Source organism: Sparus aurata, chromosome 2 (genome assembly GCF_900880675.1).
Source record: "Sparus aurata chromosome 2, fSpaAur1.1, whole genome shotgun sequence".
In the NCBI taxonomy this organism is placed as follows: Eukaryota; Metazoa; Chordata; class Actinopteri; order Spariformes; family Sparidae; genus Sparus; species Sparus aurata.
In genome coordinates this window covers 27621410-27645108 of record NC_044188.1, presented here as the reverse complement: position 1 = coordinate 27645108, position 23699 = coordinate 27621410, and the positions used below count along the sequence as shown (strand labels likewise).

Genomic DNA, 23699 nt, shown 5'->3' with positions numbered 1-23699 from the left:
TTGGTGATGTGTGGTTCGGAAAGTCTGTCAATATAACAAGTGTGAATCATCTTTTGAAACGTTACCACATTATATTTATCGCTTCACTAAACATAAGAGCATTAAAAGAGTTACAATGTTTTTTTACCGTTCCCAGCTTTTGATTAAACATTTTTGTTGTTTACAGTAAAAGCAGCCATCAATACCTCATGCCCACTTTTTCTGATGAGTACATACAAATGATATAATATTAAATCCAGTCATTTTTTTAATAATATGCCTGAGAAAAATGAAGTGTCACAATGATTGTGTTGTATTAATGCGTACTTCTCCATGTGCCTAAAAAAAAAGACACGTATTTACCTCATGAAGAACTAATGGAAACAATGTCCAAATAGTTGGTTTGCGGCTGAAACTAATAATATGTTGTAGAATATCTAACAATTGTGAAAGATTCATTCATTTTACTTTTCTGGAGACGAAGACTTCTGACTCTTGAGAATGTCAGGCACATTTTGTAAACATAATTGTTTTGGATTTTGCTTCCGGGAACATTTTGAGTTGTGTTGAGTTTGTAGTTATTTGTGTAAAACCATTAATCGATTGTCAGAGTTGCTGCAAATTCATTTCCTTTTCATTGACTTATTGATTCATTGACTGATTGTTCAGGCTCTAAACTTGGTCAACTTTCGTTTTCTGTATCTTCTTTCAATCAATCTACAGTTTATTCTCTCCGCATGATCACAATAAGAAACTGTTATTGCAGGCTTCGTCACCTTTTGACCTCTGTGACTTTGCTGGTGAATATCTTTGCTTTCTCAAAAATCACCTGCCTGGTAATGGATGAACTCGCATCAAGTTTTTACACATTTTTCTGTAGTGTATAGCTATTGATCTTAGAATAGATTTGGACATTTTACTGTTAACTTTAAAAGCCAGGATTGGAAATTCTCCATGTTATGTCTCAGACTTTCTATTGCCCTTAGTTTTTGTGATCCTCTGATTTTGGTGCAAGATCTATCTTGAATTTAAAAGCTCCTCTGCTTTTTTGATTTTTCTGAGAAGTAACTGCTTCAATAGCCTTTTTGCCCGGCTATGCAACTACCTACCCATGGTACACATTTTTCATGACTTTAATAGCTTAAAAAACTGATGGCAGGGATGTCACAAGTCAGGAGCTCATGAATGTGTCAGCGCAAAACCTGATGTAACACGTCAGATAAACATCTGTCACTGCCTTTGGTGAATGTCATCTTATTTCCTGATAGGCCAATAGCAATCAACAAGGCAAATGTTTAACTTATACATCAGTGCATCCCTGTTTATTACTTTATTGTATTGTAAGTGCTATGCAAATATAGTGTGTAGCAGTGCAGATTGGAAGACACAGAGGCAGACAGAGATTCTTGTCAAACTAAGTTTACCATAGCAGTGTTGTTGCCTGTGACGGGAAGTTCGATATATTTACGGGAAAGGAACGTCTCATCGGATGCTCTGTTATAGTGTGGTAGGAGACCTGACTGATAATTGGTCCAAACAAAGCAAGAGAAGGGACCGGAGGGACGGGGTGTTTGCGGTGCTGCAGTACTAGGAGGTCTTGTTCCTGCCTGTAATAATAGAGTCAGACACAAATATAGTCTGTTATCTGACATGAGGCTAATTACACACACCAGCACGCTCCATTATTTAAACACACCAACACATATACAGTACATCCACCCACAAAGACAAAGGCAGTAAACAGCAGGAAGTGTGCTAGTTAGTCATGTTCAGAGACTCTAGGTGTCATGTGATGCTGTTTTTCCTGCTGACTGCTGACCCTTGCAAATCCACTTGGCTTGACATCAGAATGACCTGCCCGACCCCTCACATTGTTTGTGTTTTTGTGTGTGTGTGAGTGTGTGTGTGTGAGTGAGAGAGTGTGAGTGTGTGTGTGTGTGTGTGTGTGTTCATGCGCAGGGAATAGGTGGGTGTGAAGAAGCAGGGTGTGGAAGTGCACATTTTGACACTACATTATGCTAATAGTGCTCACAGATTGCAAGTCTCTCTTTCTTCTCTCACTTTCTCTCTGCAGCAAGTACAGACGTGTGTGTGGGACGTGTCTATCCCGTTCAAGATAGTCCTAGTGAAAGGCAGCAAGGTGAACGCGGAGGAGACGGCCAAGGTAAACTCCTGCTTTGTCCACATCCATAAAACAAGCTTTTTCCTGTTAATATGTCACTGCAAGCACAGTCCCTTTCACATTTAAGGTTTTTATAACAGCTTTAGGTCAAATGTGAGGCTTTGAATACTCCAGATTATCTTGTCGATCTCCTTTTGTTTTTATGAAGCTGAGCTAAGAAAACAAGCTGGCATTAAAGGATATGTTTGGCAGTGTTTTATAATATTTTTATGCATATTTAGGAAAGCCCGTAAAACACCCAACAGGGATTGTGTCCTATAAACAAATATGGTTTTGTTGCCACAGCCTGATACACAGTATCTTATTTCTCCGTGCCATAGAGCTCCGTTGTTCTCCAAAAAACTATTAAAAACAGCGTGAGTCACACTGGCTGACATGTTCCTTTATTATCATGAACACGCACACCGTAGTTTATTTTAAGTCGATCCTTCAAACAGTGTTCTGCACCGAATGGGGATTAATATTTCCCAACAAAGGCACTCCTGTTTGGGTAAAGTTTGTGAATAACTGGAGCTTTTTAAAACTGATACTGTATTTTTGTTAACCATTTTGAAAATGTTGCATCAGTAGGAATGAATGTGTATTAATAATCTGCCGTTGTTTTTGGTGTGTTCATGGCATTAGTTGGAAGCGTGAAAAATTCCAGAGAACATCAGACAGACCATGCACCTCTAATCTCTTATTAAATCTTTGAGCAGGCTGGCTTTTTAGATAGATATCAAATTAAAAGATGGGTATGGTATTAATATCCTTGACGACGCCTCTTACCCACACAGGTCCAGGTGAGGGCGGGGCTCTTCCATGGCACTGAGCTTCTGTGCAAGCCGGCAGTGAGCAGTGAGAGCAGTGGCCGCTCAGACCACACGTGGAAGGACAGCACGCTGGAGTTTGACATCTCCGTCTGTGACCTGCCGCGCATGACCCGCCTCTGCTTTGCTATCTATGCCGTCATGGATAAGGTCAAGAAGCAGAAGTCCACCAAAAATGCTCACATCAACAAATACCAGACCATCCGCAAAGCAGGGAAAGTGGTAAGAGAAGCCTTGTGCACAAACCCACGCCGTCTGCAGTTTGCAGTGGGTTAAATAAGGACAGAAACAGTAACACATATACACCAGCTTTAACTAAAAAATTCATTTCACTATCTTTGACCTGTGTGATACAGCACTACCCCATAGCTTGGGTCAACACCATGGTGTTTGACTACAAAGGCCAGCTGAAGACCGGAGAACTCATCCTGCACTGCTGGTCCTCCTTTCCTGGTATGCACCCCTCTATATCTACGAATGCAGTTGAACTAAGGTTAAAGGAGCTTCTCCACTGCTGCACTTAATGCATGTATGTCGTTTCATGCGTGCCTGTGTGTCTCAACCAGATGAACTTGAAGAGATGCTGAATCCCATAGGAACCATTCAGACCAACCCGTACACTGAGAACGCTACAGCGCTGCACATCCACTTCCCAGAGTACTCGCCACATTCCATCATCTTTCCTCCCTTTGACAAGGTAAGACACTCAGTCTTACTCATAGAAATGCACCTGTGGGCCAATAAATTAGTAACGCACACAACAAACGTTTCAGGATGGTGCCATTCTCAGACTATATTTTAAGGAAGATGACAGCATTACACCTCTGTGGCCTTTTTAGACTCGGAAGACTCGAGTGCAGTTGAGTTTGTTATTGCTGTGGCGAAATGCTCTTCATAATGGTACCAAGCGATTATGGTCAAGTGGCGGTTGTTAGCAATAGAGGGTCAAGATTTGCTCAGCCCGCCTGATGAGCAGTGTTTGTTCGGTGTGTGTTCACTCAAACTGTGCTCACTTTCTGTTTTGCAGATACTGGAAAAAGCTGCAGAGATCCTCAAAGCGAATGACTGCGTGCCCTTGGTGAGCTCATATACAATGAAGATAATTATGTGAACATGCCTAAATGCATTCAGAATACATTCCAGACAAATCGGGTAAAGATAAAGTGAATTATTTGTCTCAAGTGGGCCTGTAACAAATAGACACGCTGCATCATAGCTCTCTGACTCTCCCCATTCACACACACTTTTAACACTCACACACACACACAGACACACCACATGTACATCGGCCTGTACAGCTTGTTGCCTTGGATACCCATTGTTATCACTTTGTCAGGGTGTAGCAGCAAAAATATTTCAATCCCCTTCAAAACTGAAGACTCTAATCAGATTAATTTTACGTCTTCCTGTCTCACCGCCCCTCAACTAAAACCCTACTGCTGGGCGTGTTACAGCCACTTACGTAATCCTGTGTTATGTTGAAGGCATGCCTGAACACACCCCTTTTAATGTGAGACGTGTGTATCTGAAACCTTAGATTTGCACCAACTACAATTTAGTGTCTATTTTTCACTGAATGTCCAGATGTTTATCCGTTCATAGAGTCACGCACTTCCTCAGAAATTATTTCTCTATAATCAAAGTTGCAGCACGTTTTTACCTTTAACCTTTATTTTATTGGTTTTTGGTTTAAAGCATATGTGTCCGCTTTGAATCAGACAATTTCCAACCCCTTTTCTGAGCAGAGGCTTTTCTGTTTTAGTCCTTGGAATGTTGATTATGTTGAATTGAATTTAAAGTAGTTTACAACTTTTTGAAGCACTCCTGCCATCTTGTGGTTCTTCACAGTCACTGCTGCTGCTCGTCGTCATCATTTCATTTCCTGTCGCATCCCGGCCCTTCCGATTTTCTTTCATCAATGCTTCATCATCTCATCTTCCTTTCTGCTGCATCTTCTTTACCTTCTCTTTGCCAAACTGCCCCGCCAAACTAACCTTTATTCCTTCCTCATCATTTCTCTCAGACTCGCGGTGGTAAGAAGTTCCACATAGAGCTGAAGGAGATCATGGAGCGCGATGCACTCTCTCAGCTGTGTGAAAACGAGAAGGATTTGATCTGGACACTACGCCACGACTGTATAGAAAATTTCCCTCAGTCGCTGCCCAAGCTGCTACTCTCCGTCAAGTGGAGCAAACATGAGGACATGGCCCAGGTTAGGGCAGCATATCCGCTGCTTATCTTTTTAAGTTCAGTCACTTCTTTTCAATCGACAGTTTGGTGACACCACGGATAAATGCAAATAAAAGTAGTTTTACCAATTGAACTTCTTTTAGAAGCTTTTAAAAAAACAGACTTGATTCAAAACTGTGTGCTTTTGAAAAAAATATTGAATTTGATTTCCCTCGAAGGATTATAAAGCATGCTTGCTCCCTCTTCTTCTTGTTCCTCTTCTTCGTCAGATGTGATGTTAAAGTTGAATTGACAGAAAACTAGCCTCACCATCAGATATTATTGAACCTGCCTGAGAATAAATCTTTTTTAGGTGTATGTTAATGAAATGCTCTCAGAAAGCTAAATACAACTAAAATTGGGTTCAGTAATAAACAAACTTCTCTACATAGATGGTGTTACATTACACTGCATGTTACTTATGGAGACACACTGCTGTTGCCTTCAGCCTGTACTGTGTTTTAGCAGCAGAGACCAGTTGATCACAGCACACATGAAACAAACACCTGTGACAGTCATTTCAAACCTGAACAACTTACATTTGTTTACCGGAAGGAATATCTTGATCACAGTTGTTGTTCCTGTCAGACTAACCGCAGTGGTGTGGTTTCTAATAAACATTTTATTCACTGAACTACACCAGGACTGTATGTATGTTACTCTGATTAAACATCCGCGTGCACATTTCTGAGTATCTGTCTGTGTGGCTCTCAGCTCCAGGCACTGCTTCAGATTTGGCCCAAACTGTGTCCCAGAGATGCTCTGGAGCTTCTGGACTTCAACTACCCTGACCAGTATGTCAGAGAATACGCTGTGCGCTGTCTGCGTGATATGAGGTAAACATTTGTATCCACCCCCACATACGGTTTTACACATTACAGTGGCCCTCTCCTGTCTTACTCATCTTTTCAAGCCTCTACATTCATATCATCATCCACTGCAATCCATCAGACTTTGTTACATTCCCCCTCTTTCTTGCTATCAGGTGATAATTCTGCTTTGTTTTGTTCCTTCTGCTAAAGAGAGACAGAAGCACATTATCCTTTGAAATCAAGCTACTGGTTTTGAAATGAAAGAAACGTGAAAGCTAGAACACTCTCCTCTCATGCTTCTCTCTCTTTTTTCCTCTCTCCCTTCACCAGTAATGAGGAGCTGTCTCAGTACTTGCTACAGTTGGTGCAGGTGTTGCGTTATGAGCCTTATTATGACTGCGCCCTCACCCACTTCCTGCTGGAGCGCGCGCAGGGCAACCGCAAGATAGGACACTTCCTCTTCTGGCACCTAAGGTGTGTATGGACACGTGGCCTGTGTGTACATAGAAAGAAAGGGAAGGAGGCTGTTTGTGAAATCGGTTGACTCTTGAGAGCCTTCTCTTCTTTGCTGCCCTCTATAGGTCAGAGATCCACATGCCAGCTGTTTCAGTCCAGTTTGCCCTCATCCTGGAGGCCTACTGTAGAGGCAGCATCCCTCATATTGAGGTTTTAAAGAAACAGGTATGTGTCACAATAACAAACAAATACACATTCTAGACTATCATGTAAGACTCTGGGATGCCTCAGTTCATTTTCAGTTTCCAAGCGGCATTACAAATAGTGAAGACAAAATGCCTCTGGACGTAATTGGATAGAGCTACAACCAGTCAGAGCAGCGAGTTGGGATGGTGCTTTGTCCAAAAAGGGCAGCCTGGCTGCAAAATTCCTCAAGTTACAGCTAAACAATTTCCCTGAAATGTGTTTCTGAAAGCAAGATGAGAAAAAGGAAATGTTGTAGAATAGTATTGATTAATATTTGATCAGCACTGAAACACTCTGTGCTCCTTGAGTCTGGTGTGTTTCACTGGATAGACCTGCTGGCCAGACCAACTGTAAGACCTACAACCAATCTGGACCAGTGACACTGTTATTGTATCAACCCATTAGTTAAAAGGTTGTTATCGCCCATCACAAACCAGGTCGAAGGGAAATCTGTTGAAATGGGAAGGTTATGAGACGTCAGAAAAAACGATACATGACATAGCTATCCTTCAGACTCTACTAGTACCTAAAAAACAGAACAGTTGTAGTCTATTGCTGATCCCCAGTAGGACTCGATCTATGGTATTTTTAGCCCGTCACAGTGACAGCAGCGTCACCCTCCTGCCCTCTAACCTTTGCCCTCCACACTGTTGATTCTGACAGTTCCTCCTGTGGATGCTTCCTCCTACTTCCTGACATTTATCTGGCCACTTTCCTGTTAGGAAGAGCACGCACACTGCTGACATAGTCTGCTTAAGGAGGGATAAAACAGGGATTATCAAAAAAATTCTTTATGTTTTCTGCAACAGGTGGAGGCCCTGAGTAAGCTAAAGTCGGTGAACGAGCTCATTAAGCTGGGAACCATCAAGAACGCTCGAAGTAAGACCAAGGAAGCAATGTTGACTAAGGAGGCCATGATGACTTGTCTGAGGCAGATCAGCTACTCAGAGACTCTGTCAGACCTGTACTCCCCTCTAAACCCCAATGTCCTGCTGTCTGGCATCAAGTAAGAGAACAGTATTATGATCACAGGTCCAAGGTTCGGATCAGATTGTACTTTTTCTCCTCTGTTTCACAGTGAAATTCACTGTCTTTTTTTACTCATGTTATCAGTGTAGAGAAGTGTCGGTACATGGACTCTAAGATGAAGCCACTCTGGATTGTTTACAACAACAAGCTGCTGGGGGGAGACACACTGGGAATCATCTTCAAGAATGGAGATGGTAGGTGGAATCAAAGAACGGGGGAACGGAGGTGTGAGATGAAAGAGAAAGGATGTTGGGAGGGAGGAAAGTAGCGATACATTCAGGTCATGATGATAAGGGATAGAAATCACTTTCCATTTGTTAAGTAATGTTTTGCCTTTCGAAGCACATTTTAAATTTTTTTTTAAAACATATCTTTTCCTCACCTATTCCCCTTTCCGCAGACCTAAGACAAGACATGTTGACCCTCCAGATTTTGAGGTTAATGGATCGGCTTTGGAAGGAGGCTAACCTGGACCTCAGGTGAGCTTTTGTGGCCTAATATCTGTGCGCGTGTGCGTGCGTGTCCGTTAAACTATCAGACTTTGTCGAGCTTGTTTGTTCCTGCTCTCTGCAGGGAAGGGGAAGCTTTGGTGGGGTGCAGCAGAGGAGGGGATACACTAAATTACCCCATGCTAGTATGACCTCCAACCCTCTTACGCCCTCGACATTCATCCGCACAGACTCACACACACAATAACTGCATTACATCCTAATCAAATCCACACTTTCGCACTTTTACAAACCCCGTTTCTCCCTTCGTCATACACTGACACATCTGGAGCTGGGCAGTGGAGGGGGTTGTTTTGACAGTTGAGCTTGAGGACGGTGCTTCGGATTACAGGGACAGCAGTTCAGAGTTCAAACACAGTGACGGGACACTGTGAATGAAGGGAGGGACAATGTAATTAAACCACTATGATGTGTTCGATTTGAGTTTGTTCTGTGATTTCGAGCTGATTTTACCACACGTACCCGTACTTGTTGGCTGGCTGTAGTCGATTTTTGTAGTTACTCAACACCTACCAAGTTGAGAAGGAAATGCCGTAAGGGCATTTGGTATCCATTAAATCTATGTCAGACTGAAAATGATATCTAAAAGTGTAGTGTGTTTTGAGCTCATGGCTGTCTGATTCATAAGACTTAGGGGGTCACTATGTCCAGGTCATGAAATTCTGCATCCTGTACCAACCTACTGCCATCTTGTGGGCTGAAGGAAGAAGATAAAGTGCATGAATAAGAAAACGTATAATTCATCCGGCTGATCTGCGTGCCATCACATAACCGCCATATGGTACTGTCCGACAAAGGAAATAGCACCCAGGGGAGTAGATATGAATGAACTTGCAAATAGCCCTCTGCCTAATATCTTAATCTAATGAATACACAACAGTGGAACTGAATCCACAGAAGCACACACAAAGCTGTGCATACACTGCCTGTTCGATGACCCAAATCAGACTTTTGCTTTCATGTTGCAAAGATTTTTTCTGATTCATGTTATTGAGGACTGTTCTCATTTGTATGTTGAAATAACTGTGAAACTGTTACTAATACATGTGATCGTTAAACGTGTATGTAGAGTATTTCAAGAGTAAACCAAATCCAAAATGGGGCATTCGTTAAAAACTAGTGGTTAGTATTTGCCGGACTTACTGATTGTGAAAAATATATGTTAACCATATTTTTCCCTGGTAAAGGTCAAAAGTTAAAATTATATAACAAGTGTTTAAGTGAAAGTACTGGATTATGTGTTTTGCATTAGGGCAACATATGACGAAAATATTGTTACAATGATATGACATCATTTATCATTATTATATTGTGGTAAGCCATAAGTCTTTTCCTGGCTTTAAAAGGTTTCAAAGTGATGCCATTTTCTGATCCTACCAGACTGCTCTACTTGTTCTGATACTGGCCTTTACTCTCTTAGTCATTATATTCACATTACTAATGATTATTTATCAAAAATGTCATGTTTAATATTTTTTTGAAAGTACCAACAGTCATCCCGAAAATACTGTTGCATTATCGATATCGATATTTGATTAAAACAATACGGTGACAGTTTGTCTCTTGGGGAGATTTTGAAATATCAAGATATGTATCGCAATGTCGCCCAGCCCAGGATGGAAATATGCACAATAAAATCATTAAGCTCGTTTCTTCTCTTCATGTACATGTCATGCAGAATCGTACCGTATGGTTGCCTAGCCACAGGCGACCGGGCAGGGCTGATCGAGGTAGTCTCATCAGCCGACACGATTGCCAACATCCAGCTGACCAGCAGCAATGTGGCAGCAGCTGCCGCCTTCAACAAGGATGCTCTGCTCAACTGGCTCAAAGAGAGAAACTCTGGGTAAGATGCTGCCTGCTGATTACATGAGTGCAATAAAGGCACCACTTAGAAGAGAGTAAGAGTGTATAAATTGTATATTTTGTATCGACAGGGACGCTCTTGATCGAGCCATCGAGGAGTTCACTCTGTCATGTGCAGGCTACTGTGTAGCCACCTACGTCCTGGGCATCGGAGACCGCCACAGCGACAACATCATGGTCCGCAGCACCGGACAGGTAAGACGGGCGGTTTGTTTTATTCGTATGAATTATCCAGTCTCTAATTCTTTAACAGTGTTCACATATTGGCCTTCTTGTTTGTCAGCTCTTCCACATAGACTTTGGCCACATCCTGGGCAACTTCAAGTCCAAGTTTGGCATCAAAAGAGAGCGCGTACCTTTCATCCTCACTCACGACTTCATCCACGTCATACAGCAGGGCAAGACGGGATACACTGAGAAGTTTGGCAGGTTTGTTCCCCCGTAGTTTATCCTTTTATCTTCACCCTGTGTTTTTTTTCACATTTATTTGTTGGGAAGAGTGGATGAAGAGCGCTCAGTAATTTTCTGAGATGAAAGAGTATAAATACCAAATGAGGGTTGAAGGCCTAAGGAGAGAAAAGACTTTCAGAGGCACAGGATGTATGCATGGACATAGAGGATCACAATCAAACCTTATGTGAGTTTGTCCGTGCAGTATCCTCCTCCACCAGCAGCCGGCAGTAGCTGCTCAGGCACTGATGAACATCAAGTTTTACCAGGGAGAAATGTTCTCTGATGAAATATACATAAAAACTAGTCTAGACCCGACTTTAGAATGCAAAACCTGCCCTTTTATAGTCAACTCTCCCTGGATCCATAAACTAAATCTTTGATGATGTTGCTTTTTTTCTACAAAAGGTAGATCAATTATAGCAACACTGTGTAATGATGACTGCTGCCTCAAGTGAAAATATACCAAGTGAAACATTCTGCTAAATTCTGATATTGGTCTTTATTTAATAATTATATATTCGACATTACTCAGATGACAAAAGACACATTATTTTTCTCATACTGTAGATTTTTTTTCAAAGCAACTACATTTGTGAGTTACTGTTCCCAGATATAGATGACAAGCTTATATATATCATCACTGAACTGATTATGACTCTGGAAATGTACAGACGTGTGTTTGTTACTGAGGCTGTGGTGTGCCACAGATGTGTGTCTTGAAGCAGTGTTGCTACAGCAAACGTTGTTTATCAGTGAAATAACAGCGGGGGAACACGTCATGTTGTGAAAGTGGAAATACCCGTGTTACAGTAATCTGTGTTATTATGACCTTCATTTTTAAGTTTACTGTCGGAAGGTATGCATGCGGAGACGTGTCCTCCTGTGTAACATTAACTGTTTTGATAGCTGAAGTTACTACGGCTCATAATTTATTTAAATAAATGTATGATGCTCTCATGTGTGTAGCCTTGCCAAAGCCATGCCAAAGTGAGTTTGAGATGGTGTTGAGTGTTGGATTGTTATCAACATGTGTCCATGAACTATCCTCACTAATGGTCTGAAGCAAGTGCAAGTCTTTACATTATTAATTGCCTCGGCTGTATGGCTTTATATGAAACTCAGTATGAACAAGTGACATTGAAGCTGCTTATCTAACAACTAAGCTTAGCAGCTGGGTGTTGGTGGCATCTCCTGCCTGGTATGAGACCATCAGCTACACATGCATCAGTCCTCGAGTATCTTTAGCTGTCAAAACAGACAGTTGTGGTGAATTGCTACGTCAGCTGTGGTATGTGTGGGTTCAAGAAAGGGTACATCTTGTATCAGATACAACGGTGAAAATGTGTACAAATCATGTTGTGAAGCAGAAATACCAGGGTGGAAGTATGCCCTCTATACAAAGGCTGACAGTTTATTCAAAACATTATCTTTTGTACCTGGGTATGTTTGTATGTACTTGAGATGTCTACATTGGATTTTCACCACTGATTACTTAATATATTACAACAACTGAGCTGTCTATAGAGGACCTATTTAACTAGCATGCACATTTTGATTACTTAGGTTTCGTAGCTTGCAAAGTCAGTGGTTGTAATGAGGACTCTGAAACCACCTAATTTGCTGACACAAAGTCAGAATGCCATACGTCAAAGCATGGTTGGCCTAAAACATAAAGGAAGTGTTTGTCGCCCACAATATTTTTTTCATTTCACGTTTCTCATCCTTTTTTTTCCACCATAGATCTGCAGATATGTTTAAAGAAATATTGTAACATGTTCGTCAGCAGCCAGGGCCCTTTGGAGCCCGTACATTGGTTACAAAAAAACAGGCATGACACAGCATAATTCAGAACACTAATAAGAGAACACCACGTCTATTATTATGAACACAAAGATTCAAAATCCAGGAGTGATTAACTGTGGCTGTGATTGTCTATGTTGCTCTTGTAGTTTCCGTCAGTACTGTGAGGAGGCCTATCTAATATTGAGGAAGAATGGGAACCTATTCATCACACTGTTTGCCCTCATGCTGACTGCTGGACTGCCGGAGCTCACTTCAGTCAAAGACATCCAGTACTTAAAGGTAACACACAGGCACACACAGCGGGTTTATACATGTAAAAAATGGATGTCAATCATTGGGGGGGAAAAACTGATATTCAGAGCATCAAAGAAACATCCACACTTTATTACGGTACATGTTATGTTAGTGTGTTTTCTGTATTTCTTCAGCTTCAACCCTTTTGGCACCTCACTTCTGCAAAGAGAAAGCTTTGGGTGGAAAGAAAATAGAGTGTGAAGTTATTAATAGCAATGATGTGCACTTAAACAAGATGTAAAAAAAGATGCCAAACTCAATTTGTCAAACTTTGTATTTTGCATATACTTTGCTTTGACGTTGTTCTTGAACTTTTGGACTATTTGCCCACACCATTTGGCTTGTGGATGACCATTTCATACCCAATCATGATAGGCTCACCTGCAGCCTGTGAACCTGGTCTTGTCTTTATACTAGGGGTGGGAATCTCTTGGCACCTCACGATTCGATTCGATTCGATTCGATACAAATTCAGAGGTCAACGATTCGATTCTTAATCGATTATCGATGCAACAATTTTTTTGTGTACATTTCCATGCATGATTTAAAAAAATAATAATTAAATCTGAGTTTGCTAATAACTTCCTACTTTTGTGATGATCATTAAAACAAATCAACAGATTAATTACCTTCTCTAATATTTTATTAAAGAAAAGGCTTTTCTTTGTCACAAATAGATATGACTTTCTATGATCACAGAATCCTCCTGTTATAGGCAATGAGCATATCCCTGAGAGAAAAACAGTATACTGTAGCCTATATAATAGTAAAAAAGCTTTCAATGCAATATTCAATGCAGCTTGCATTTCAACAAATTATGGACCTATGTATCAGCTCTCATACAAAAACATGGCTACTAACCTACCCGCTTTCATCAAAGTGTCCAAAACTTCTGTTTTAGCCCCATTCACACTGGCGTTTGGATGCGGCTTTAGTATGCCAATTCTCAGCCTCCGTCTCAGTGTGAATCTCTCGGAGGCAGCGAGGGGTAAAATTTCGCTCCTGCCCTGATCCGCCTCTGCAGGTAGTATCAGGGTCATATTATTGTATTATCGTCCGAATACCCCACGTTCTCCACAACTGAATTTGGTCTTAAATCCAATGCAATAAAACTCGCGATGGATTTGGTAATCTGCAATGCTCTCACAGAGTTCGGTTGAAGCTGTGCCACCGCCTGCCTGATAGTTCTCTGGCTGGCATCTGCAACAGGTCGCTGTTTCTCTCCCAACTCTGGGTGGTATCGCGCAAGGTGGTTTCTCAAATTAGTCGTGTTGCCGAAGTGTTTAAGTTGAGTCCCACACACCTTACAAACTGTGTAGGTCTTGTCAATTCTCCCCTCGACTTCATGGAACTCAAAATGCTGCCATACAGTAGCTTTCAAAGAAGTCGGTGCCGGTCTTATAGGCTTGGTGCTAGCCATTGCAGCCATTTTGCCGCCGCTCAAACATAAACAACTTGCACATGTGTGTTCGGTGTGCATGCGTGTACAGCACAGAATCAGCAGGCGCTAGGGAACTAATTTCAGTTTTAAAATTCAGATTATTAACTCATCTGCATCGAGACTCATTCTAGAGAGAATCGCAATGCATCGAAGAATCGACATTTTTTCCCACCCCTACTTAATACTGTAATAAAATTGACTATAGGTCTAAGAAAGCTTTGCTAATAAATGCATTATGTCATGTATACCACCAGAAATGATGGCTAAAAACTTTTATGGACATTATGACGCAGAGAGCAGGATATAAGAAATACAGTTACTGTGTCTCAATGTGTTGCTTCGGAGAAACTGCATATTGATATAGTTCAGATTAAGTAGATTATTGTTATATTGTTTCATTATTCGTTAGCTGCCATTTTAAACACACTCTGTGCCCCTTTCATTTACTTCCTCCACACTTGCATGTTCATCTGCCCTCTCGACTAATCCCCCTCATTTGCTTCAAACCTTCCCTCCTCAGGACTCTTTGGCTCTGGGTAAAACCGACGACGAGGCACTTAAACAGTTCCGCCAGAAGTTCGACGAAGCCCTGAGAGAGAGCTGGACAACCAAAGTCAACTGGATGGCCCATAATGTGGCCAAAGACAACCGCTCCTAGAGCAGCTCAGACCCCTGGAAGGCCAGGAAGGCCAGGGGTCAGGAACCATGAGGACACAGTGGAGGAGTGTGTGAGTGCGCAGGAGGGCAAAGGTGTTCCAAGGAGATGGGGTGAAAGCCAACCTTGTTTAAAGAAGGGAATCTAGCAGAATATCCCAACCATGAGAAGACTCAAACCTACTCTCCTACGAAACTGGTCTGTCAGCCTGCACCCTTACTTCCTGTATCCCCCCTCGCCTTGCATCACTCCAGCATGGTGCCTCCTGAAAATCCAAATTCACGGTCTCCTGACATTTCTGTGGAATCATGGTGGGCAAAGTCGTTGCGAGTTTTGCACAGGCACATCAGCTGATGGAGCTCACAGCCAAAGGAAGGGAAGTGAAGCACCTACTCTGCCCACACTCTCCCTACGGGGTGGGTTGACAACGATAGTCGTGTATTGGAGTGGTTGAATTTCGTAAGATGGACTTGAAACTCGGCCTGTATGGACTCTGAAGGGGGACATGGTATGACCACACCCCTGAACTGTTTGGAGTACAGCTGAGATAACAGATGGGTGTGGAAGCGCAGAAAGGAAAGGACAACAACGTCTGACCCCCATGTCTTAAAACAATGTGCACAACGCCCACAGGAAGTGCATCTTAACTGTTTCGCTCCCGCCGCTCCAAGTGTGCCTCAAAACTGCGGGAAGATTGTATTTTTTATGAGTTTTCTTTTTCTGTTGCCATTCAAAAATGTATCATGAGACATCGATGTGCCAGACTACTTTACTAGTCCACAGAGAAAACTTGTACGAGGGAAATACCGATGATAGAGAAGGATTGATTAGATAAAAAGATGCCCTGAGCCTTCTGGTCCGCTGTTTTAATCTCACTTTCATTTGAACAATTGAACACTGGAATGTTTGCAGAAAGATATATATGAGAACTTCAAGATAGTCTTTAAATGAACTAAACACTTTATTTTTGTCAAATCAAGAGCATTATTGGACAAAGTTTTATCAGATGTGAGTTATCACGAGTCAACCTATCTTAAAGCCTAAAAGGAGGTGAGCCTTTAAAAGCGCCATCCCATTTCATGCTAGCAACCATGACGAATAAACTCACCGAGGAGTAACTCATGCTTTTAACATGTTAGGACCAAAACGAAAAGCAACATTTAGTCTTTCTGTTGTTCATACTGTGTTTTTAATTATCTGTCTCTGAACTGAATGTGAAAATACGTGCCGCTCTCTTTTTAAGTGTATTGGTTTTTATACGAGCAGGTGTGGGCGGAGTTTGGGGCCTGTGTGGGCAGGGTCTATCAGTAGGGACATTACACTGCGATGCAAAGCTACTTCCTTGTTTTTGACATAAGGTGCTCCCCAGCATCTGCATCTCTGTTTGATTTTCGTGCAATATCCGAGTATATGAACCATATCCTATTATATAAAACCTTAGGCCAGGGCCTAAGCCTATAATGGTTTCTCTCTGTCGGTTTATGTGTGATGCAGCTGTATTTCGCACCACTAGCCTTCAAAAGTCTCAGACACTGGATATTGTCAAATGTACAGGCTTTTATTGTTTTGCTGGTTTTTGTTTTCATAGGAGTTTTATTAAAGTTATTTTCCAACGCGCTGCATTTCCGCCTGTAGTCTGTTTTTTTTTTGGGATTCTAGATGTGGGTTGTGTTGCTGCACCCACCAGCAGCATGGATATTTTCTCAGTTGGGAGATCTTCCTGATTCTGGTTCAGAAATATATTCCAAGCTATTTTTGCCTGCTTTATGTGCAACAGAAATTAAAAAGGAGCCTCATTGACAAATAGAAAAGTTATTGTCGACAGAATTAGTTCAGAGCTATCAAGTTTAATTTCCCTGCTTCAAGGCGAAGATGATAATGTATACAAATGACATAATCTTGGCCCAAGGTACGGTTTTAATGTCACAGGAGGTTAATCTTAAAGTGTAAAGCCTCACTAAATAATCTGTACACACTGACCTTGTATTCAAGGCCACACCTCAGTATTGGGGATGCACAATACTAAACAAGTGAGAGCACACTGAGGACTTTATTTGAAGATGTTAGATTTGACCAAGGACATAAAGTATCATCCTAACCCTGACACACATAAGAGAAAATAAAACAAATGCTCGCTCACGGTTTGAAAACTCTCCGGTCCAGGTATTTTCAAAACATTTTACCCAGTCTCAATTGCTTAGCCCTGTAACACTCTTTGTTGTAAAATTACAATGTTACCTTTAGCCATCCTAAAAAACAATGTAACCTTATTTTTTACCACATTTACATAGTCATTGGGTCCTATTGTTCAGTCTCACAATGCTATTGGATAGTAAATTTGTTTACAAGTCCCACCTAATGGCCATGAACTCACACAACCTCTCAAGGTTTCAACATCTCTTTGTTTCATTGGACTAAATTCATCAGATTCAAGTAAGTCAAATGTCTTTCACATTTGTTTTTGTTATTACAATGTCTAGAACATGTACATATGTAGTTATTGTGGAATAGATTCATCAAATTTCATTTAGAGCTTGTTATATATTTGTTGCAATTCTACAACACTTGGTGAGTGTGGTAGTCAAAATAGCAGGCTTGTTGCAGTGGGCACAAACAGGCTGTATTCCCTCCACTAAACCACTGTCTCGAATAGAGTATTTTCTTTATACATGGACAGTATACATATTACCCTTGTGTTGTGTTCTGGTCAAATTTGACTGGTTTAGGGGCGCCGTTTAGCTCAGTTGGTAGAGCGAGTGTTCCATGTACAGAGGCTTCTTGCAGCGGACCCAGGTTCGACTCCTGGCTTGGGTCCCTGTGCTGCGTGTCACTCCCCCTCTTTCTCTCATCCTGTTTCCTGTCACCTCTTCAGCTGACCTATCAAATAAGGCCAAAAAAAATACTTAAAAAATGATTTTGTCCACAAAGAGGATATCTATAGACAATTCAGTTCTGGGAACGTGGGGTGTGGATGCAAGTGGGGGTATGCATGTTTTCCCTTTAGTATGATAATTGGAGAGCGTAACAAGCAGTATTGTCACGTAAAGGCAGTATTGTGTGACTAAAAGGCTGGTGATTGGGACATAGGCTAAGCCATTAGCCAGAGGGAAATGCCTAAAGGTGGTACCAGAAGAGCTCAACTCTGTGGATGGGAGGATGATTCCGTTCAAGGGGAAATTCAGCAGCATCAAGCAATATATGCGAGGCGAGGCAAGCCCAACCCATGGGGATTCAAAGTGTGGGTGAGAACTGGAATCTCTGGCATGATGTGTGACTTCGATGTCTACCAAGGCAGCGTCAACAGAATACGAGCCAAATCTGAACTTGGATGGTGAGGTGATGTTGTGATGAAGCTTGCTTCCACACTTCCATAAGGTCAGAACTCCAAAATTTAGCCGGACAACTACTCCACCTGTGTTCCATTATTAGTGAAGCTCCTTGATCGGGGAATTCGTTACATGGGAACAGCCAGGCAGGTGCGCCTGCCCAACTGTAACCTTGTAGATGAGAAGAGCTTGAAGAAAAAGGGGAGAGGAAGCGATGACGTCAGAGTGGAGGGGAATCACAACATCTGTGCTGTCAAATGGTCTGACGACAGGGGACTCACACTTGTGTCATCCTTAGCTGGACCTGAACCTGTGCAGAAGATTCAAAGCTGGGACAAAGCCACCAGAACCTACATTGAGGTTGAGAGGCCTTACATTGATGGTGCCTACAACAAGTACATGGGAGGTGTGGATTTGTCAGACTCATTTACAGCCAAATATAAGTTCCCCATCAAATCCTGTCGCTGGTACATGTACATCCTCTGGCACACCATCCTCGACCGTTTCGGGCACTCCAAAGACTCCAAAAAGAGGACGACCATCTTCAGGCAGCCCAGCAACACAGACAGTGACATCAGGAAGCCCTCTGAATGCTCAAAAGAGACCATCCAAGAGATGTGCACACCTCCCATTGGATGTACGCAAGGACCTAGTTGCGCATTTCCCAGTAAAGACAGGGAGGGGACGCTGCAGACACTGCACTAAAGGATACACCAACATGCAACGCAGCAAGTGTGGTGTTCACGTTTGCTTTTCAGTGGACAAGAAGTGTTTTTGGGACTTTCACTACCAATGAAAGTCAGTCATGAAAAGAAAAAAATATGAATAATGTGTGATTATTATTAATGTTATACACCTTTATGGGGCTAAGTAAGCAATCAACCCTGCAAATGAACCCTTAGTTGTTCTTGATTGTTGTTCAGACAAATACAGAAATTCTGCTCCCAACTAAGCCCAATGTCGCAATATTACAACATTTCTCTAAAAACATACATAAACATTTTTCTTAAAAAACAAACAAACAGTTCCATCTCTGCATCAGAGGCCCTCGTACAACAACATCTGAAAGGTAAAAAAACAACAACCTTTTTTTTAGGTTTTTTCTATATTTGGGTCTTACAGGGTTAAGTTAAATTAACTGAAATAATATATATATATATATATATATATATATTTTTTTTTTTTTTTTAATGCTCAGCTGTTTTTATTTGGTTGATTTTTCTGCTACTTGATGCTGCAGAGACATAAATGGAGTGAAAAGGCTCAGCATTGTTCCTAAAAAGGACAACAAGTTTGAATAGTGGTGTCAGATCGAGTCAAATGTAAAATGTTGTTTACAGCTCCTACTTGTAAGAAAGTTGATTTGTGTGTCTTATTCCCTCTCTCTTTGGGATTGTAGGTCGGGGTCAGCCACCAGGGGAAAGTGTCGGTATTTGACGAGTTGGGAATGCGATTTAAAGACCTATCCCGTGTACTGAAGATGTTTATCCTACATAGTCTGAAGCCAAATTCTCAATCTTGGGGCTTCCTCTAATATAAAACCAAAGAAGTTGTTTTTTAGGATGTTTAGGAGAATGACAAAATGCTCTCCACATATGTTTTGAGGCCCGTGAAACTTAATTTGATATGATTTTCCATCAGCATGGGGTTGAGGAGATAATGACTTAGTTTTCATTTTTGGGTGAACTTATCCATTAATTTGTAAAATAACCAAGAACTATAGCTGTGACAAAGTGTGTGTTAAAAAAAAGCGCATTATTTATCATTCTAGAATGTAGAACTAAATAAATTTAGAGAGAGGTATAAAGTGGCAAGAAATGCAAATACAACATCCCCAAATTGTGCTTCGAGGTGCTGATAAGGAGTTGTTGCATTAAAAATCTGAGGCACTTATCTTTTGTTATGATGAAGAGCAGCAGACATTTGTCAAACCAGGAAAAGCCTGGGTGTTAATAATACGTTTAATACTGGCTCTCTTCTATTTAAGTGCCCCAATAAGTCATAACAGCGAGTCAGCGTGCACAATATCTAACCAAAGCAGCTAAATAGAGGTCAACTGTTATTATTATAGTGTCTCCCATGAAAAAGATGTATTGTTTTGCACACAACCTTGACATAGATATGGAGCTTTCGAATGTGGTCCGGTGTCACTTCTCCTTGTTTATGAACTGCAAAGTGCAAATTGTGACCTTCTTTCTCTACGCTGGAATTAAGGGATATGAAAGGGATGTTTGCCACCCACCTCATTATGAAGCTCCTTTGTGTGGGAGGTCTTTATTATCTGAAGTGTACAAAAGTGTTTGTTTGTTTTTTTTATTGCTGTACGAATGACTCAGAAACTCTATTTCTCTTCCCTCTGTGGGAAGTGTTTCAGTGATCAGCATTTATCGGTTCTCTATTACTTTAAGCCTCAGTCGTTGCCCAGTGTGAATCATCTGCTGTGTGTGTGTGTGTGTGTGTGTGTGTGTGTTGTTCACTGCAGTTACATAATTCACCTTTACCTGGTTGAGGACACAGCTGCAGATGCAAACAAGGGATATAAAAGATCGAACGAAAAATAATCTGAAAGTAACAGATTTGGACAAGGGCGGTGAAGAAAAACACAACAGTAAATATAATTCAAAATGTGAACGTACTGAACACACAGCGTGTCTCAGCAAAGCTCTCATGTCATCCTCGGCATCTATAGATGAAATAAACTGGTGCTCTTCTTATCTGATGCTCCCTCCGCTTTCATTCTCTTCCCCCCCGACATCACTTACGTCAACAGGTGGCCGATGCTGCCTGAGTTTGACATTCATGAATATAAATAATGGCTCCATCCGACACATAGGCGTACAAGGACAGAGCAGTTAACTGGCTGTCTGATGTTTTAAGTCCTCCTCTGACTCACTGGAGATGCTACCTTAACCTAAGCTCACACACATTTGATGCTGCCCTACATGCTTACTGCTTCATACGTTACGTGGTGTTTTCTAAAAGTGGTCTGTCTTTTTTAAGGATGCTGAACATGCATTCAGAAAGCAGCGGCAGCTCTTAGCTTGAGTATTCCCATTTTCTTCTACTTTATTCTTCCACTCCACTACATTTTCGAGGCGGATGTTGTACTTTTTACTCACTTCGTTTATGTGATAACTGCAGTGACTAGGTACTTTACAGATGACAAGCTGCTTCAGAGCTAAAGCAGTGCGTGTTCGAGTGCAATTATTATTGGATTGAAAACAAAAACAGTGATTCAGACAATGAGGAAAAAGCTCATAATCAGATCTGACAATTGCCTGTGTAAATATATATTCATAATTTACTTTTACTTTTGCTTTGGAAATTTCCAGAAAATTACTTTTCATACATAATTACATTCAAACTTTTACACTTATAGTAAAGTATTATTTGTATGGGAAACTTATACTTTGAGCAACGTCATATTTTAACACTTTTCTTTTACTCAGCATGACTTCTGGGTACATTTAAAAACACCGGTGACTTGCCTTAAATATTCAAGGCTAACATCACTACTTGAATATTTGACTGGTGCTTTTTATTTTCAGGTTCAGTGCATACAATAAAGAATATAATATTCATTATTAACTTTTCTTTAGTGTATATTCTCCTGAAACTAAGAATTTTTTTTTTTTTTCTTGAGCCTTTTATATTTGTAAAGGGAGGGAGTCTTCTTCTGCTGAGTCCACCGTGTTGCATTGCCGTGTTTCTTTGCAGCCACTGTGGTGAGAGTGAGCAGAGAGGCTCAGTTGGTTGTAATCTGCAACCGCACCACTAGATACCACTAAATACTTCACACTCCTCTCCTGTGGAAATATATTCCAGCGTCAGTTTGGGAGGCAGTCACCCTCTCTACTTTTAAGAGTAGGCTTAAAACTTTCCTTGTTGATAGAGTTGCACGGGATCTGAGCCGACCTGTCACAGTCAGCTCCTCTCTGTTCCTCTCTATCTGTACACACTCCTTTCGATTTGGATTTGTTTATTCATCAAAGATTTTTGAATTCTTATTTCTATCAAAAGAGGCAAATACAGGTAAGTAATCCTCTGGTGTCTTCAACTTCCAACCTCCCTCCTCAGTACACTGTGCAGAACACCAGAAGAAGTCAGCTCATGCATGCACGGTAACATATGTGGTGATACATGCGAATTAACTGTAGAGGATATCTGGTTAGATAATCATAATAGTCATGACCGCCCGTCAAAGCTCCTGGGCTTTAAAGATAAAGCCACCCACATCATGACTCACTCCTGTTTAGGGAATTCCACCCACCTGTAGGTTCTCCCAGTCAGCTGTCCCCTCCAGCAAATAAGGAGCGTGAGCGCATGTGTGTCCGACAGAAAGGATGGTGATGAGAGTAATCATGAATAAATCATTTTTTTTGTCAGTTCCACCCACAGCATGCAGTGTGGTGAAGAAAGATTTAAATCCATCCACCTACGCTCACATCCACAACTCAATGCAACAAGTTTACACCTCTTCCTTTGGGCCCGTCGAAAGGCTTCCTGGGAAATGTTGGAAAGCACAAAGCCAACAAGTGAACCTCATACTGTTAGTGTGATATCATACAAGCCAGTTTAGAGAGGGTGGATGTGAGAGACTTGGTTCTCACATGTTCTGGTGAGTGGACATGGAGTGTCATGAGGCAGACTGCAGTGTGTTGGTCGTTAGAGTGCCACCTCAGTGGGGGTGAGTGGCTGCCACTTGAAACTGGCACTTGCAATACTCAGAGAGCCCGAGTCCACATTTCTGCACTGAGCTGCTCCACGACAGCTCTTGGCTGAAGAAGGGAAAATATGGTGTTGTGGCTGCCATGCCAGCATGGGAAAATAGTGCGTGCTCTCCAGCCACAGCCACTCATGGATAACTAAGATGCGTAAGCTTGGCACAAAGGACAGTCCCACTCATCATAGCAGGCTGTTAAACAAAGGTCTCAATAGGGAATAAGAAGAGGAAGTGAACCCTCATCCCTGTCAGATGTTATGCCTGATTATGCAAGCAAGAGAGAGGGAGCGATTAGATCTTGCTTTCTCCCAAATCACTTACATATCATTAATGACTAACAGCAGTCATGTTCACGTTTATGAAGATTACCATACCCACTTCCTCTGTCGTGTTAGAAATAACCCTCCACAATGTCAGCAGCCATGTTATGCATGACTTCTCGAAGGAAGGGTGCATCACTACAGTGCAATAACAGATATGACGCATGTAACAGCTGCGGGGAAGAAAAAAAAAAACATGTCTGGTTAGATCACCAAATATGTCGTTTGACACTTTGTCGCACCGACAGTCTTTCTCGGCGTGTGTTTTTAATATTGTAAAGTTAAAAAATGAGCTTCTACGGATGCAGTGTCTTGCGTAACGGCACGCATCTTCCAACTCACGAGCACATTTAACATTTAATTCAGCCTACGACAGCAAAGAGTTTCGCGCGACTCTGCCTCAACAGGGCCGAGGTAAACTGCGCGCGGTCCTGGCTGTTGTTCTGTGTAGCTCTTCGTTTCCTGGTCGTTTTCGACTCAGACATTTGCATTTATGAATTTTCACCTTTTCATAGTTTTCGCTGCTGCGTAATCGCAACTGCCCCGGCCTCACGCCGCACTATACAC

The 23699-nt window shown here is 41.6% G+C and overlaps 1 protein-coding gene across 2 annotated transcripts in view; it reads left to right on the top strand.

The window, feature by feature from the left end:
* pik3cb (phosphatidylinositol-4,5-bisphosphate 3-kinase, catalytic subunit beta) overlaps positions 1-16385 on the top strand; it is a 56893-nt gene extending 40508 nt beyond the window's left edge. For both annotated transcript variants that reach the window (XM_030395507.1, XM_030395498.1), the window contains 17 exons: positions 2054-2143; positions 2938-3192; positions 3327-3423; positions 3537-3667; positions 3998-4048; positions 4994-5182; positions 5914-6035; positions 6342-6485; positions 6593-6692; positions 7523-7719; positions 7827-7936; positions 8143-8221; positions 9930-10097; positions 10189-10312; positions 10401-10546; positions 12520-12652; positions 14629-16385. In XM_030395507.1, the coding sequence (XP_030251367.1) occupies positions 2054-2143; positions 2938-3192; positions 3327-3423; positions 3537-3667; positions 3998-4048; positions 4994-5182; positions 5914-6035; positions 6342-6485; positions 6593-6692; positions 7523-7719; positions 7827-7936; positions 8143-8221; positions 9930-10097; positions 10189-10312; positions 10401-10546; positions 12520-12652; positions 14629-14766 (2274 nt within the window). In that variant the 3' untranslated portion in view covers positions 14767-16385. The remainder of the gene's footprint in view (positions 1-2053; positions 2144-2937; positions 3193-3326; positions 3424-3536; positions 3668-3997; positions 4049-4993; positions 5183-5913; positions 6036-6341; positions 6486-6592; positions 6693-7522; positions 7720-7826; positions 7937-8142; positions 8222-9929; positions 10098-10188; positions 10313-10400; positions 10547-12519; positions 12653-14628) is intronic.
* The last annotated feature ends 7314 nt before the right edge of the window (positions 16386-23699 follow it).